This window comes from Acinonyx jubatus, chromosome E2 (assembly GCF_027475565.1).
Source record: "Acinonyx jubatus isolate Ajub_Pintada_27869175 chromosome E2, VMU_Ajub_asm_v1.0, whole genome shotgun sequence".
NCBI lineage: Eukaryota > Metazoa > Chordata > Mammalia > Carnivora > Felidae > Acinonyx > Acinonyx jubatus.
The window spans coordinates 13239143-13253672 of NC_069396.1; the positions used below are offsets into that span (position 1 = coordinate 13239143).

At 49.8% G+C, this 14530-nt stretch overlaps 1 protein-coding gene across 4 annotated transcripts in view; it reads left to right on the top strand.

Annotated features, from left to right (window-relative positions):
- Positions 1-14530, top strand: part of IL34 (interleukin 34) — a 76481-nt gene that overhangs the window by 48781 nt on the left and 13170 nt on the right. For 2 of the 4 annotated variants that reach the window (XM_053210555.1, XM_053210556.1), the window contains 5 exons: positions 3724-4138; positions 10074-10207; positions 10999-11076; positions 11362-11523; positions 14359-14494. In XM_053210555.1, coding sequence (XP_053066530.1) covers positions 4111-4138; positions 10074-10207; positions 10999-11076; positions 11362-11523; positions 14359-14494 — 538 coding nt within the window. In that variant the 5' untranslated portion in view covers positions 3724-4110. Of the gene's footprint in view, positions 1-3723; positions 4139-10073; positions 10208-10998; positions 11077-11361; positions 11524-14358; positions 14495-14530 lie in introns of those variants that run through there. The other 2 variants (XM_027076185.2, XM_027076187.2) reach the window with 2 other exon arrangements.

Consider the following 14530-nt stretch of genomic DNA (forward strand, 5'->3'; position numbering starts at 1 on the left):
GGATATTGAACCAGCCCTGCATCCCAGGTATAAATCCCACTTGGTCGTGGTGAATAATTTAATGTATTATTGAATCTGGTTGGCTAATAATCTTGTTGAGGATTTTTGCATCCATGTTCATCAGGGAAATTTGTCTATAGTTCTTTTTAGTGGGGTCCTTGTCTGGTTTTGGAATCAAAACTATGGGTTTGAGCCTCACACAGAGCCTGCTTGGGATTCTCTCTCTCTCTCTCTCTCTCTCCCTCTCTCCCTCTCTCCCTCTCCCTCCCTCTCCCTCCCTCTCCCTCCCTCTCCCTCCCTCTCCCTCCCTCTCCCTCCCTCTCCCTCCCTCTCCCTCCCTCTCCCTCCCTCTCCCTCCCTCTCCCTCCCTCTCCCTCCCTCTCCCTCCCTCTCCCTCCCTCTCTCTCCCTCTCTCCCTCTCTCTCCCTCTCTCTCTGCCCCTGTCCTGCTCTCTCTCAAATTCCTTCTGAATTATAGACTTTAAAATGGCAAATTTTAGGGCATGTGGATTATATCTTAATACTAAAAAAAAAAATAAGGAAAAAAGATGTAGGGACACATCAATCAACGGATCACTTTGTTAGGCTCTCGATTCAAACAGAGCAACTTAAAAAAATTTTTTTAAAACAACCAGGGAAAGTTGAACATGGATTTTGTATTAGATCATATAAGGGATTATTTGTTTGGGAATGTGAATAATAGTAATGTGATTATATTTTTAAAAACCTAATATTCACAACTGAACTATGCAGAGTACTCCAATTTTATTTTCTTGCACAACTTTGCCTCTTGTGAGCTTTGTAATGACTGCTGTAAGCTGTGGGGTAGACTGTAAGTGTTTTGCGAGAGGCACATTCTCAAACTCTTCACTCTCCCCCATGAGATAGGAAAAGAGAGAGGGAGAGGGACAGGAAGAGAGAGGCGCCCTGGGCCCTCTCAGGTGTGGGAAAGGCCACTCTTAGGCAGACTGCTGTCAGGCCACTGGCCTGGCCTTGTTTGCCTGTTTCCAGGCCTCTGTGGGCAGCCTGGTTTCCCCTGGGCCACCATCCCCACTGTAGCTCCTGTGTGTCATCAGGTAACTGTGTGTCCTCTTTGGCTTTCCCAAAATTCCTCCATTTAGGTGGGGCTCAAAGGGGTGGGGCCACAGAAGGTGCCCAGGATCAGGACTGTTTGGTGTGGTGTGAAGGTGACTGGGACCTGCAAGTTACAGACAAGGCCCAGGACAAATGGAAACTTCTGTCCACACCAAAACCTGTATGCAGGGGCTCCGTGAGTTGAGCTGATCAGACTTCGGCTCAGTTCATGATCTCACGGTTCATGGGTTCGAGCCCCACACAGAGCCTGCTTGGGATTCTCTCTCTCCCTCTCTCTCTGCCCCTGACCTGCTCTCTCTCAAATAAATAAACTTAAAAAACAAAACCATCTGTATGCAGAGGCTGGTAGTAGCTTTATTTGTTATCAAAAACTGGAAACAATTCAGATGCCCTTCAACTGGTGTCTGTACAACAGAATACTACTCAGCAAGGAAAAGGAGCAACCTGCTAACACACACAACAACCTGGCTGAATCCCAAATGCAGTCGGCTCAGTGAAAGGACCCCGGCACGAAAGGGCACATGGTGTCTATCTGGCATTCTGGAAAAGGCAATACTGTGGGATAGAACATGGATGAGCTGTTGGATGGGGCTAGGGCTGGGAGGAAGGATTGTCTTCAAAGTAGCAGGAGGGGATTTTCTGCATAGTTGGAAATGTTTTATGTCTGGATCATTGAAGCAATTATACAACTCTGAATTTGTCAATTTTATTTGTCATAAAATTGTACACTGAAAAAGTGAATTTTACTGTATATACGTTATACCTCCACAAACCTTAAAAAAAAACCAAACTAACAACAACAAAAGGTTTCAGTTAGGTTAGTGTTCATGGCGACTGGGAACACTTGTGTTCTTTGTGTGAGGCCCAGCCTGCCTGCTGGGAACCTCTGAGGGTAAGGGCCAGCACTTCTGGTACGTTCTGTGGAGATGGATGCCACCATGGACAATACCCCCACATTATACCTGCTTCTCCCTCCTGCCATTAACGTGTGACCATTTCTCCAGAGCAAACAGGGAGGGCAAGGGCATGGAACAGAACAGAGTCAGAGAATTTAAGAATTTCTTTGAGGGGCGCCTGGGTGGCGCAGTCGGTTAAGCGTCCGACTTCAGCCAGGTCACGATCTCGCGGTTCGTGAGTTCGAGCCCCGCGTCAGGCTCTGGGCTGATGGCTCGGAGCCTGGAGCCTGTTTCCGATTCTGTGTCTCCCTCTCTCTCTGCCCCTCCCCCGTTCATGCTCTGTCTCTCTCTGTCCCAAAAATTAAAAAAAAAAGAATTTCTTTGAATTTCAGAGCTGGCTCTGTCACTGGCCAACTCAGTCTCTCAGAACCTGTTTCCTCATCTGCAAAATGGAGACGAGAGCCTTATCTCACAGAATCCAGTGAGTGACAGAGATGACTATGTGAGAGCCCCAGGTGGTAAGGGTGTCCTAACGAGTGGATGTGTGGATGGATGTCAACTGGTGGGAGTGGCTACCAGTGTTTGAATTCTTGTCCCACTGCTTACAAGCTTTGTGACCTTGGACAAGTCTTAACCTTTCTGTACCTTGATTTCTTCATCGATAAAAATGAGATTTTTATGACCTGGCAAGATTATCATGAAGATTCATTGAATACAAAAGCCCAAGCCCTGGGCCTAGCTATTCATAGCGACCACTCAGGAAGAGCAATCCTGTTATTATCACAGGGTTGCTAAATTTAGCAAATAAAAATACAGGACTTGTGGGGTGCCTAGGTGGCTCGGTCAGTTAAGCATCTGACTCTTGATTTCATCTCAGATCATGATCTCAGGGTCATGGGATCGAGACCCATGTTGGGCTCTGCACTGACAGCACAGAGCCTGTTTGGGATTCTCTCCTCTCTCTGACCGCCCCCCACTTGGGTACACATGCAAACACTTTTTCTCTCTCAAAATAAATAAATAAACTAAAAATATATATATAGGACTTCTGATTAATTTGGAATTAAATAATTCATTGTTTAATTAAATAACATTGAATCATTAAATCATTAAATAACGATTTTTTTTAAAGTATATGTGCCATGCAATATTTGGGACATACTTATACTAATAAGTATTCATGACATAATTATACTAAAAAAGTATGTGTTGTTGGTATGAAATTCAAGTTTAACTGAGCACCTGGTGTTTCATCTAGCAACCCTATTAAGAGGGGGTCAAGGATTTGGCGAATAGGAGATTGGGACTAAGCCTGAAGGTAAAAAGAGGGATTAATACTCTGCTGTTTTAACCTCATGGCCACCTGAGTAGCCTGAGGTACTTTATTTACATGCAATATCACCTCCTTCAGGAAGCTCCCTTGATTTAACCCACTTGGCCTTTCATTCCCTGGTCCTGCTTTTGTTTAGGCCTGTGGCTGCCGGCTGGTGTCATCGTGATTCACTCCCTGGCCAGTGCTGCCCTTGGGATGTTCTGAAGTCATTTTTTGTATGTGAGCCTGTTTCCCAGAGTAGCCAGCCTCCAGGGCTGGGCCGTGAGCCTGCAGTCATTCCCGGGGGTCCCTGCCAGGTGGTGGGTACAGCGCACACATAGACTCTTGGTGCCTGCAGCTGATGGCTGAGTGGCAGCACTGCTCTTACATAATCCGTTTCTCTCCTCCTTTCTCTTTCCAGAGCCAGATTTCACATTGAGCAGCTGCAGACGGAGAAATCAGAGAAAGCACAACCCAGCCCCAGATTCCAAGGGGCCTGCTGGGGACTCTCTCCTTCTGCTCGAGAGGGAAGGACCCCGAGGCCACTGTCTCAGGCCAGATCCTGGCTGCCATGGGACTCGCAGCTACTGCCCCCCAGCTGCCCTCCACACTGCCAGGCAGATAAGGGCAGGCGCTGCCCCAGGAGCACCTGCCGCCCCCTGCCGGGCCACTCCTCTGTGGTCAACCCTCCCCCAGCTTTGGGCCACCTTTGCTGACGCGAGGCCATGTAGGCCCCACCTGGGCCTTTGTGGATACACACACTGCTGGGGACACCGCCTCTGCTCTCTGGGGGACACAGCGTACCACCATGCCCCGGGGATTCGCCTGGCTGCACTGTGAGTACTGGGGGGTCCTTGGAGGCTGCCCCGGGAGGCCTTGGCCCAGAGCCGGGCTCTGCTGTAACCATGGCAACTGGGCCATTCTTGCTGGTGGGAAGTTGAGATGCTTCCCAGCCGAACAGCCTCGGGACTCCCGTGGCTGCCCTCTGCCCTGTCTCTAGCTGACCCGAGCTCAGACCGTCATGGTGGGTACAAGTCCTAGGTTGGGTGGGTATGGTCAGTGGGTGGTTAAGGGGATGAGGCAGGCACTGGGGGCAAGTGGCAGTGTTACCTTCTTAGGCTTATTAGGGCTACTGTGTATGGGGGGTGGGGGCAGTGGTGGCAGAGAGGATTTCTGGCCTCCCTGGGTGTGGCCAGCCCAGGGTGGAAGCTTGTGAAAGTGTCTGGGCCCCAAAACACGTGGGAGAAGTGCTGCCAGGTGCTGGAGAAGGCAGCCTATTCCCCCTGCCCCTCCCTCCGTAATAGAACAAAATTAAAAGGCAGAAAGAGAAGTGTTGTTGGTAAAAAGAAAAATAAGTTGAAATGAGGACAGAAAGCGTCTAGAAAGCCTCTCAAGCCTGCTGGTGGGAGGCCAGACCAAGATCCCTTCAGACTCCAAGATTCAATTGAATTGACTCAAATTCAGCACATTTTTCTGGTGCCTCCCACATGCCCACTGGAGAGTTACTGTCATGGCAACAAGGACCCAGGCTGGCTCGCACCCCTCTCTCTAATGCCTGGCAGGGAGTTAGGTGCTAGGAATTCCCTCATGAGGTCCAGGATTTGATCCTGCAAGGGATCCAGCCTGGTCCTTGTGGAGGGATACTGCAAAAGGTCGAGGCATTCAGAACAGGCAGAAAGACCTAGATCCCATGTTCTGGAAGTTTCCAGGTCGTGAGGAGCAAGAGGAGCAGCATGGGTGAGGTGCCACTTGAAATCGTTTCGGAGGTGGGCCGTGTTCACACTGGTAGATGTGAGAAGGCGAAGACAGGGTCTGGGTAGAGGAAACAGCTCGAGCAAAGGATCAGCAGGTGGGACTGTGAGTGGCTGGGCTGGAAAGCCAGTTTGGGCCCAGATGATGGAGGCCTTGAAAATGAGGCAGCATGGAGCCCTGGAAGGTTCAAGATCTGGGGACTTGGGGTTGTCACTGGGAATTGCTCTGCTTTCGGAAGATCAGTCTGTGGCTGCTGTCGCAACCTTCTGGGCAGGAAGTGATGACAGTCTTGTTTGTGAGATGGCCGTGGAAATAGAAGTCATGGCCTTGGCAAGGATTGGCTGTGGGGTGGGAGGCAAGAAGGGGTGCAGATCAGAGGCTTGTAGATGGAAGGATGCTGGAGGGTGCTGGAGAAGGATGGGCTGCTATAGTTGAGTATCTTAAAACAGAAATTGATTCTGTCCCAGGTCTGGAGGCCGGAAGTCTAAAATTAAGGTGTGGGCAGGGTGACGCCTCTCCCAAGACTCCTTTCTGCCTCTTCCTGCTTCTGGTGGCTCCTGGCATTCCACAGTTTGTGGTTGTATCACCCCAATCTGTGTCTGTCTTCTCATGGCCTTTCCCTCTACATATCTCTGTGTCCTCTTATAAGGACGTCAGCCATTGCATTCAGGGTAGGTCTTCATTTTATCTGTAAAGACCCCATGTCCAAATAAGGTCACATCTGAAGTTCTGAGTGAACAAGAATTTGGGGGGGGATGCTATTCAAGTCCCTCCACAGGCTCAGATTTGGTCGCTGGGGGTGCTGGTGGTGGACAGTTCCCATTTGTCCCTGCACAAGGGGCTGTCCCCAGGAGTGGTGCAGCCCTTCCCCCTCCCAGCCAGGGACCTAGGAAGGTAGCTCCTTCCTCACTTGCTCTTCTTCAGCCTCCTGTTCTGTCTTGCGGGGGCAAGACTAATGCCCTTGCAGGGACAGGGTTGCATTGGCTGTGGGGCCCTCGGGGGTGCAGAGCAGCAGTGAGGCTATTATGGCCCTGATGTCCCTGTGTGGTCACCGGTTTGCTGGCCTGTTTCTCAGGGTGGAAGCAGCAAAAAAGAGGCTTAAATTTGGAAATGGTGGTCAGTCTGAAGATCTAAAGGAGGTCTGGTTCTAGGGGGAAGGCACATCATCCAAGGACAGGGTTCCTGGTGCTGCCCATACATGCCAGGCTGGCACATGATAGCTTCCTAGGACTCAGCGCTGCCTCGGAGCCCACAGTTGCCAGGCACCAGAGACCTAAAATCAGGACACAGTAAGGGCAGCTAGGGTAGGACTTCAAGTGTGGAGTGGACAGCCGTGGGTGACTGCCACATGAGAAAGAGGACCAAGTGTGGACAGATACTGATTTTTAAAGACAAGATGCAAATTCAGATTTGTATATGAAATCTCTGTGAACCAGATATGGCCCTTGGGACACCAGTTTGCTACTGTCTCTGGAGGTCAGTGGTCCTCAAAGTGCAGTCCCCAGACTGGCAGCAGTAGCACCTGGGAACTTGTTAGAAATACAAATTCATTGGGCCCACCCCAGACCTACTGAATCAGACACTCTGGACCCTAACCAGCTCTCCAGAAAATTCAGGTGCATGTTCCTGATTCCTCGCTCAAGGTCAACCCCCAAAGTGCTCAGTGAACGAGATCATGTTGTGGTTAACTGCATTATGTGTTCACATACTAGGGGCCAAGCTGTCTGGTCAAGACAATGAGTGAATTGGACAGATGGTGCAAGACACAGAGATTGCGGGGGGCTGGTGCAGGCAGGGGAGAGCCTGGGAAGGGAAGGAGTCATGGTGAGACCTTGAAAGAGGTCTGCCTTGTGAGAGGGTACCCAGGGCAGGGGCAAAGTGTGAGCAAAATCTGCGAACCAGGAATGATCTTGATGTGCAGGGGATGCCCGGCTCAGGGGCTTAATGGTTTAGAGACGAGACAGAAAGCATGCAGAAACACTCATTCAGTTTGTGTTTAACTGTTCCTTTGTCCAAATGTCAGATCAAGCACTTGGGAAGAGACAGAGAGAGCAAATGCAAGATGTATTGCAAATTTGCAACCCTGAGAAAATGTGGTTGGCACATTTCTGTGAGAGGAGGGACTGGTGTGCTGTAGCCATCTTGGGCATGGGGTTTGAGTCCAGAACGTTCCTAGTGAGGGCCCAGCCAGAGCAAAGGCGTTTGAAGCACGACTGAGAAGGGGAGAGAGTGACAAGAAGCAGGCCCAGCCCAGTGAGGGATCAAGAACAAAAGTCTCCCTGGGCACCTTGGTGGCTCAGTTGGTTAAGGGTCCAACTCTTGATTTCTGCTCAGGTCATGATCTCACAGTATGTGACTTAGAGCCCCGCATTGGGTTCCTTGCTGACATTGTGGAGCCTGCTTGGGATTCTCTCTCCCCCCTCTCTCTGCCCTCCCCTGCATGTGTGCGTGCGCACACTCTCTCTCTCAATAAATAACTTAAAAAAAAAGTCTCCCTGGGAATGCAAGCTGGTGCAGCCACTCTGGAAAACAGTATGGAGGTTCCTCAAAAAACTAAAAATAGAAGTACCCTATGACCCAGCAGTTGCACTACTAGGCATTTATCCACGGGATACAGGTGTGCTGTTTCGAAGGGACATGTGCACCCCCATGTTTATAGCAGCACTATCTACAGTAGTCAAAGTATGGAAAGAGCCCAAATGTCCATGGATGGATGAATGGATAAAGATGTGGTATATATATACAATGGAGTATTACTTGACAATAAAAAAGAATGAAATCTTGCCATTTCCAACTACATGGATGGAACTGGAGGGTATTATGCTAAGTGAAATTAATGAGTCAGAGAAAGACAAAAATCATATGAATTCACTCATATGAGGACTTTAAGAGACAAAACAGATGAACATAAATGAAGGGAAACAAAAATAATACAAAAACAGGGAAGGGGACAAAACAGAAGAGACTCATAAATATGGAGAACAAACTGAAGGTTACTGGAGGGGTTGTGGGAGGGGGAATGGGCTAAATGGGTAAAGGGCACTAAGGAATCTACTCCTGAAATCATTGTTGCACTATAGGCTAATTTGGATGTAAATTAAAAAAAAAAAAAAAAGTCTCCCTAAGTTCCAGGGAGGTGGGTGGGGAAAATGCAATCAGTAATTCCTACTCATGACCAGGAGTGTGTCAAGCCTGGCTATTTTGGGGGGGGAAAAAGAAAAGAAAAGAAATTATTGCTTTTGACTATAACAATATATTGATTGTAGGATATAAAATATGTCCTACAAAATATAAAGAACATAAAAATTTCCCATAGAGATTTGATACATTTCCTTCCACTACACTTCCACTGCATTTCCTATGCATACACATTTGCATGTAATTAATGTAATTCACATCATGCTGTGTAGACCCAGAGGAGGTGTGCTGAGTCATGCTTTTTTAAGACTTTACTAAGCATATCATGAATATATTTCTTATCACACAAGCATATCATAAACATTCTTTGACAATGTGGTTTTTTCATCTTATTTATTTTAGAGAAAGATAGTGTGCATGGGGGAGAAGGGCAGAGGGAGAGAGAGAGAATTCCAAGTAGGCTGCAGGCTGAGCATGGAGCCTGACTAGGGGCTCAATCCCACGACACTGGGATCATGACCTGAGCCGAAACCAAGAGTCAGACACTCAACTGAATGAGCCACCCAGGTGCCCTGACAATGTGGTTTTTATTTGCTCTACTCATTAATGAACATGTGGGCCATTTACAGATTTTCACTATTATAAGAGAATACTGCAGTGGGAGTCTTTGTCCACAAATTTTTTGGTGATGGCTTCCTTTTTTTTGTTTTCCTTCATGTTTATCCCTAGAAATGAGTTTAATGGGTCAAAGGGTGTGGACATTACTAAGTTAACTAATAAAACTGCAAAATTGCTTTCCAAGATAAAAGCACCTGCCTTACTGCTTTGCCAGCACTGTTATTAAAATGAAATTTAAAAAACCCACTTTCCATTTTGATAGGTGAAATATGACACCTGATTGTTTTAGTATGTATTTCTTTACCTTTATTGGTGTGTTTGATTTTTTGGATACATCTCCTGCACCTCTGTTTCCTTTCTGCTCTGATCAATTTGACCCTTGTTCATATTTTTTGCAAATTCTCAGGTTTTTGTTTGTTTGTTTGCTTGTTTGTTTATTGTGAAAGAGAGAGAGAGGGAAAGAGAATCCCAAGCAGACTCTGCACCATCAGTGCAGAGCCCAACGCTGGGCTTAAACTCATGAACCATGAGGTCATGATGGGAACAGAAACCAAGAGTCAGAAGTTTAACTGACTGAGCTACCCAGGCACCCCTCTCAGATTTTTTTTTTGTAAGTGTTATTAATTCTGGGAATCACAAAAGCTGTTTTTGAGGTCACAGTGACACCTAGTGGTAAAGGCTGGTAATGTTCACGAGACAGCAACTCGTTTGCTGGGAGGGAGAAGCAGCAGCCTGATTTGCTTGCTCCCCAGAATGGACAAACTGGAAGGCCTGTAGTTATTTGTACATCTGAGAGGAATGCCAGGGTCAGAGCAGGGAGGAAATGGTTCTGCTCACACAAAAGTCATTTGTAAAGTTGGAACTAGAAAGTCCTCATCTCCTGGATCCCCGGATGGAAATGCAGACGTAGGCTTTGAGGACACGTCAGCCCTAAATGGGGTATGAGCTGAGGTTTCTCTGGAGAGGAGGTTGTGCCTTCCCCAAGGGGCAGCAGTGGGGAGGAGACTGGACACCAACCTCAGGGTGTGACAGCTGGGGGGCTTTGCTGGCTAAGGGTAGGGGTACACCAGCCAGACTGCCCATGCTTGCCTGGCCTTGCTGTCTGAGCCTGGGCCCCAGGGAAAACATCCCCTGTGGTGGAAAGGCCTCCTTGGGGCTCTATGGCCCTGTCCCTCCCATGACCCGGAAAAGGGAGGGCAGATGTGCACAGCTTCGCACAGGCGGGCAGTGTACTCATGTGTTCCGGTTGGTCACTGTCCACAGATCTCGGGATCTTCCTTGCCATGGCCTTGGGGAACGAGGGTTTGGAGATGTGGCCTTTGACCCAGAGCGAGGAGTGTGCAGTAACTGGCTTTCTTCGGGACAAGCTTCAGTACAGGAACCGCCTTCAGTACATGGTAACTGTGAACCCCCCGACTGCATTCCCCTTCCCAAGCTCCTGGACTCACAGCGTGTAGGACGTTTGGGGCCTCAGCCCTGAGCTGACCGTGGCCCCTTTCTTCGCCTTTCTCCACCACATCCAGCAGTGTACCTGGTCCACACTTACAGTCCTCTCCCCTGCCACCCTTCCCTGGGGACCTCAGCACATAAGGTCAGCACATTAGCTCAGCACATAAGGTCTTAGAAGTTGGAATGGGTGGCTCCCTTTGTGTAGGGCAGAGAAGCTCACGTGGCACCGTGGCAATGCAAGACTTTTCTTTTTTTGACAGCCTTCCTGAGCTATAACTCACATACCATACTATTCACCTGTTTAAGTGTACCGCTCAGTGGTTTTTAGTACATTGGCAGAGCTGTGCAACCAGCACCATAAGTTTAGAGCAATCTGTTTTTTTTTTTTTTTTAATGTTTATTTCTGAGAGACAAAGACAGAGTATGAGTGGGGGAGAGGCAGAGAGAGAGGAGACAGAATCTGAAGCAGGTTCCAGGGTCTGAGCTGTCAGCACAGAGCCCAATGTGGGGCTTGAACTCACGAACCACCAGATCATGACCTGAGCAGAAGTCAGAGGCTCAACTGACTGAGCCACCCAGGCACCCCTCCCCCGCAAGTGCATATTCTTCATAGAAGGCCACCTCTGCCATCAAAGGGCTGGTTTTTGGTCCTCTCCTCCTGTATCAAGTTGGGAGTTGGGGGAGGCTGTTTGAGCCATTTCTGACTGTGACCTCATGGTTTGTTCTTGTGTTTCCCCAGAAACACTACTTCCCCATCAACTACAGGGTGAGCGTGCCTTATGAGGGGGTGCTCAGAATGGCCAACATCACCAGACTGGTGAGAATCCCATCCTGGGCTGGGAGACCCTTGCCTTGCGGGACACCCCATGAGCCCAGCCTGAGAGGCACATTGATCTTGGCAGGTCATGTTGCCAGGGGCCTTTCCCAGCCCCGTAAGCAAGCCTGCCCTTGGCTCGGGCTAAGATTTCTCCCTGTCCACAGTGGATGCCCATGGTCTGCTCTCTTTGTGGGCACAAGTTGGGTGGCAAGTGGTCAGAGTAGTGGTGGGGAGGGCCCAGAGGCTCAAGTCTTGGGACTTCAACAATTTCTTCTGTCCCCACAGCAGAGGGCCCAGGTCAGCCAGCAGGAGCTGCGGTATCTGTGGGTCTGGGTGAGCCTCAGTGCTACTGAGTCAGTGCAGGAAGTGCTGCTTGAGGGCCACCCATCCTGGAAGTTCCTGGAGGAGGTACATACGCTGCTGCTGGATGTTCAGCAAGGCCTCACGGTGAGCTCCGCGGAGGTGTGTGTGTGTGGTGGCCAAGGAGTGTTGAGGGAGGATGGGAAGACATGGAGAGTTCCAGCATGTCCTGAAAGGTATGGGAGAAATGGGAGAGAGGAAGAGAAGGCCAGCAGTGCCCCGTGGGTGGCCTGGGCTGGGGACAGGAGATGTTCTAGGGTCTGTCTATCTTGTTCTGTGATCCTGGGCAAGTCATTGAACCCTCTGGCTTTGTTTCTAGAGGTTCCTTTTGGGGGAGACAGGGAAGGAAGGATGAATGGGTGGAGCAATGAAAACAGGAGGTTTTTAGGGCTATGCAGTTCTTCTGTATGACACTGTAATGATGGACACATGACATCATGCGTTCATCCAAGTCCACAGCACGGACAACACAGAGAGTGAACCCTAATGTAAAATATAGACTTGCAGTAACAATAACAATGATAAGGTTCCTGCTAACTGCCTGCTCAGCAGGGTTGATCTGAGGCCTCAGGGATGCATCCTGTAAAGAGCCTGTGGAGTAAGGTCACGGGGTCACTGTGAGCCCATACAGGCCACATGTGTGCTGTGGGACCCCCTGCCCACACCATTTTGCCCTACTCCCCAGCGCATGGTGTCCTCAGGGGCCTGGGGCACACTTGCCCCGGGGAGCCCCACCTGCTGCCCAGCTGGAGCTGTGAGCTGCGGGTGACACCAGGTCTTAGGAGCCCGCAGCTGCTAGGAGTTCTGGGGAGGCTCTGGTTTTGGCAGGGGATTGGAGGCCCAGAGGTCTCCTCGGTGGCTCTTTCATGCCCTTGGGCAGTGTGAGTTGGAGCTGACCTGAACGGACAGTTTTGCATCCTTGCCTTTCTTCGAGAGCCTGACTCTGAGCTCTTGGGAGCTGCAGAGGAGGCTGTGGGTGGGTTGAGACCTGTCCACCCAGGTTGTTAAGAGTTCAGAGTTAGCCAGCTTTAAAAAAATTATTTTTAAATGTTTTTTTTAACATATGCGTGTTTTTTTTTTAATTTAATTTTTTTAAATTTACATCCAAATTAGCATAAAGTGCAACAATGATTTCAGGAGGAGATTCCTTAGTGCCCCTCACTCATTTAGCCCATCCCCCCCACAACCCCTCCAGTAACCCTCAGTTTGTTCTCCATATTTATGAGTCTCTTCTGTTTTGTACCCCTCTCTGTTTGTATATTATTTTTGTTTCCCTTCATTTATGTTCATCTGTTTTGTCTCTTAAAGTCCTCATATGAGTGAAGTCATATGGTATTTGTCTTTCTCTGACTAATTTCACTTAGCGTAATACCCTCCAGTTCCATCCACGTAGTTGCAAATGGCAAGATTTCATTCCTTTTGATTGCCATTAAGTGTTTTTGTTTGAGAGAGAGAATGAGAGAGCGAGAGTGTATGTGTGTGTGTGTGTTGGGGGGTGGTGGGCAGAGAATCTGAAGCAGGCTCTGTGCTGACAGCAGCGAGCCTGATGTGGGGTGTGAACCCATGAACTGTGAGATTATGACCTGAGCTGAGGTTGGACGTTTAACTGACTGAGCCACTCAGGTGCCCCAGGTTTAAACCAGCTTTTAAGTCTGTCTTCTTTCTCACAGAGTTAATGGTCTGTGACCCGCTCCAAATATGCCCAGCATCTGGTGGGCAGTGGGCTCTCCCTGATGGGGAGTGGGCCAGGGGGACATGCCCCTTCTCCTCCTGTCACCCTTGCTTCTCTTTCCAAGTCCTTGTAGATTAGCTTTGTAGGGTTTCTGTGACAAATTACCACCAAACAACAGAAATTCTTCTGCACAGGCCTGCGGACGGGAACCCCACACTCAGGGTATCTGCAAGGCCAAGCTCTCTCTGAAGGATCTAGGGAAATAGGACCCTTCCTGACTCCTCCAGCTTCTGCTGGCTGCTACTGTCGTTGGCTTGTGGCCACATCACTCCAGCCTCTGCCTTGGCCCTTGTATGGCCTTTCCCTCTGTGCCTTGCGTCCTTTCTCTCACAAGGACGCCAGTCATTGGATTTAGGGCCCACCCTAAATTTAAAATGACCTCACCTGGAGATCCTTAATTACACCTGCAAAGATCCTGTTTACAAATAGGGTCACATTCACAGGTGCCAGGCGTTAGGGCTTGGACATGGCTTTTTCGGGGATGGGGGGATTGGCAGGTCACAACCCGATACAATTCAACCCAATTAACCACCTTTAAGAAGGTCCTCCCCCAGCTCAGGCTCTACATTTCTTTTCTATGCGATGTCTTCTGCAACAGCGCTGGCCCCCTGCCCTGTCCCCTCACTGTGCCCTCCTGCCACCCACACCGTGCTCCCGGTTGTTAAGTACTGTCAGAGAAACACCCTGAGCTTGGAGCCAAAGACCCGCCCGGCCCGTGTGCCGTGCACCCAGGCCTCCTCATAATACGATCCTCGTGAGGGTCCTTTGTCTCATTCTTTGTGGGCAGTAGAGGTCTCTGAATCCCGAAGGACAGTCTCCCCAGCCCAGGCTGCCTTGTGTGGTGGTGGCTAGGCCTGGGTGAGAACAGCAAGGATGCCCCCACCTCTCCCCTGTCCTGGCGGGCCCCCCTGCAGTCATTTTCCCAAAGATGGAAAACAGGAGCCTCTGTATCAGGCTTGGGTGAGGGGCCTTGAAGGGGACTCTCCCAGGAAACCTGGCGCCTGCAGGAAGAGGCAGAGAAATTACCCATAAGCCTCCTGTCACAGGAAGTCCCTTTCTCTCGTGGTTTGTGCAGCTCCAGGCAGGGCAGCCTCCAGGGTTCTCCTGGGACATGGCCCTCCCTCTTCACTGGTGTTGAGGGGTGGTGGTGCCTGTGGTCCTGACCGTCTCCACGGTCTCCTCCCTTCCAGGATGTGGAGGTCAGCCCCAAGGTGGAAGCAGTGGTGTCGCTCCTGAGCACCCCCAGGTTGAGCCTGAAGCTGGTACGACCCAAAGCCCTGCTGGACAACTGCTTCCGGGTCATGGAACTGCTCTACTGCTCTTGCTGTAAGGAGCTCTGAGTGGAGGGGGTTGGGGGCAGGA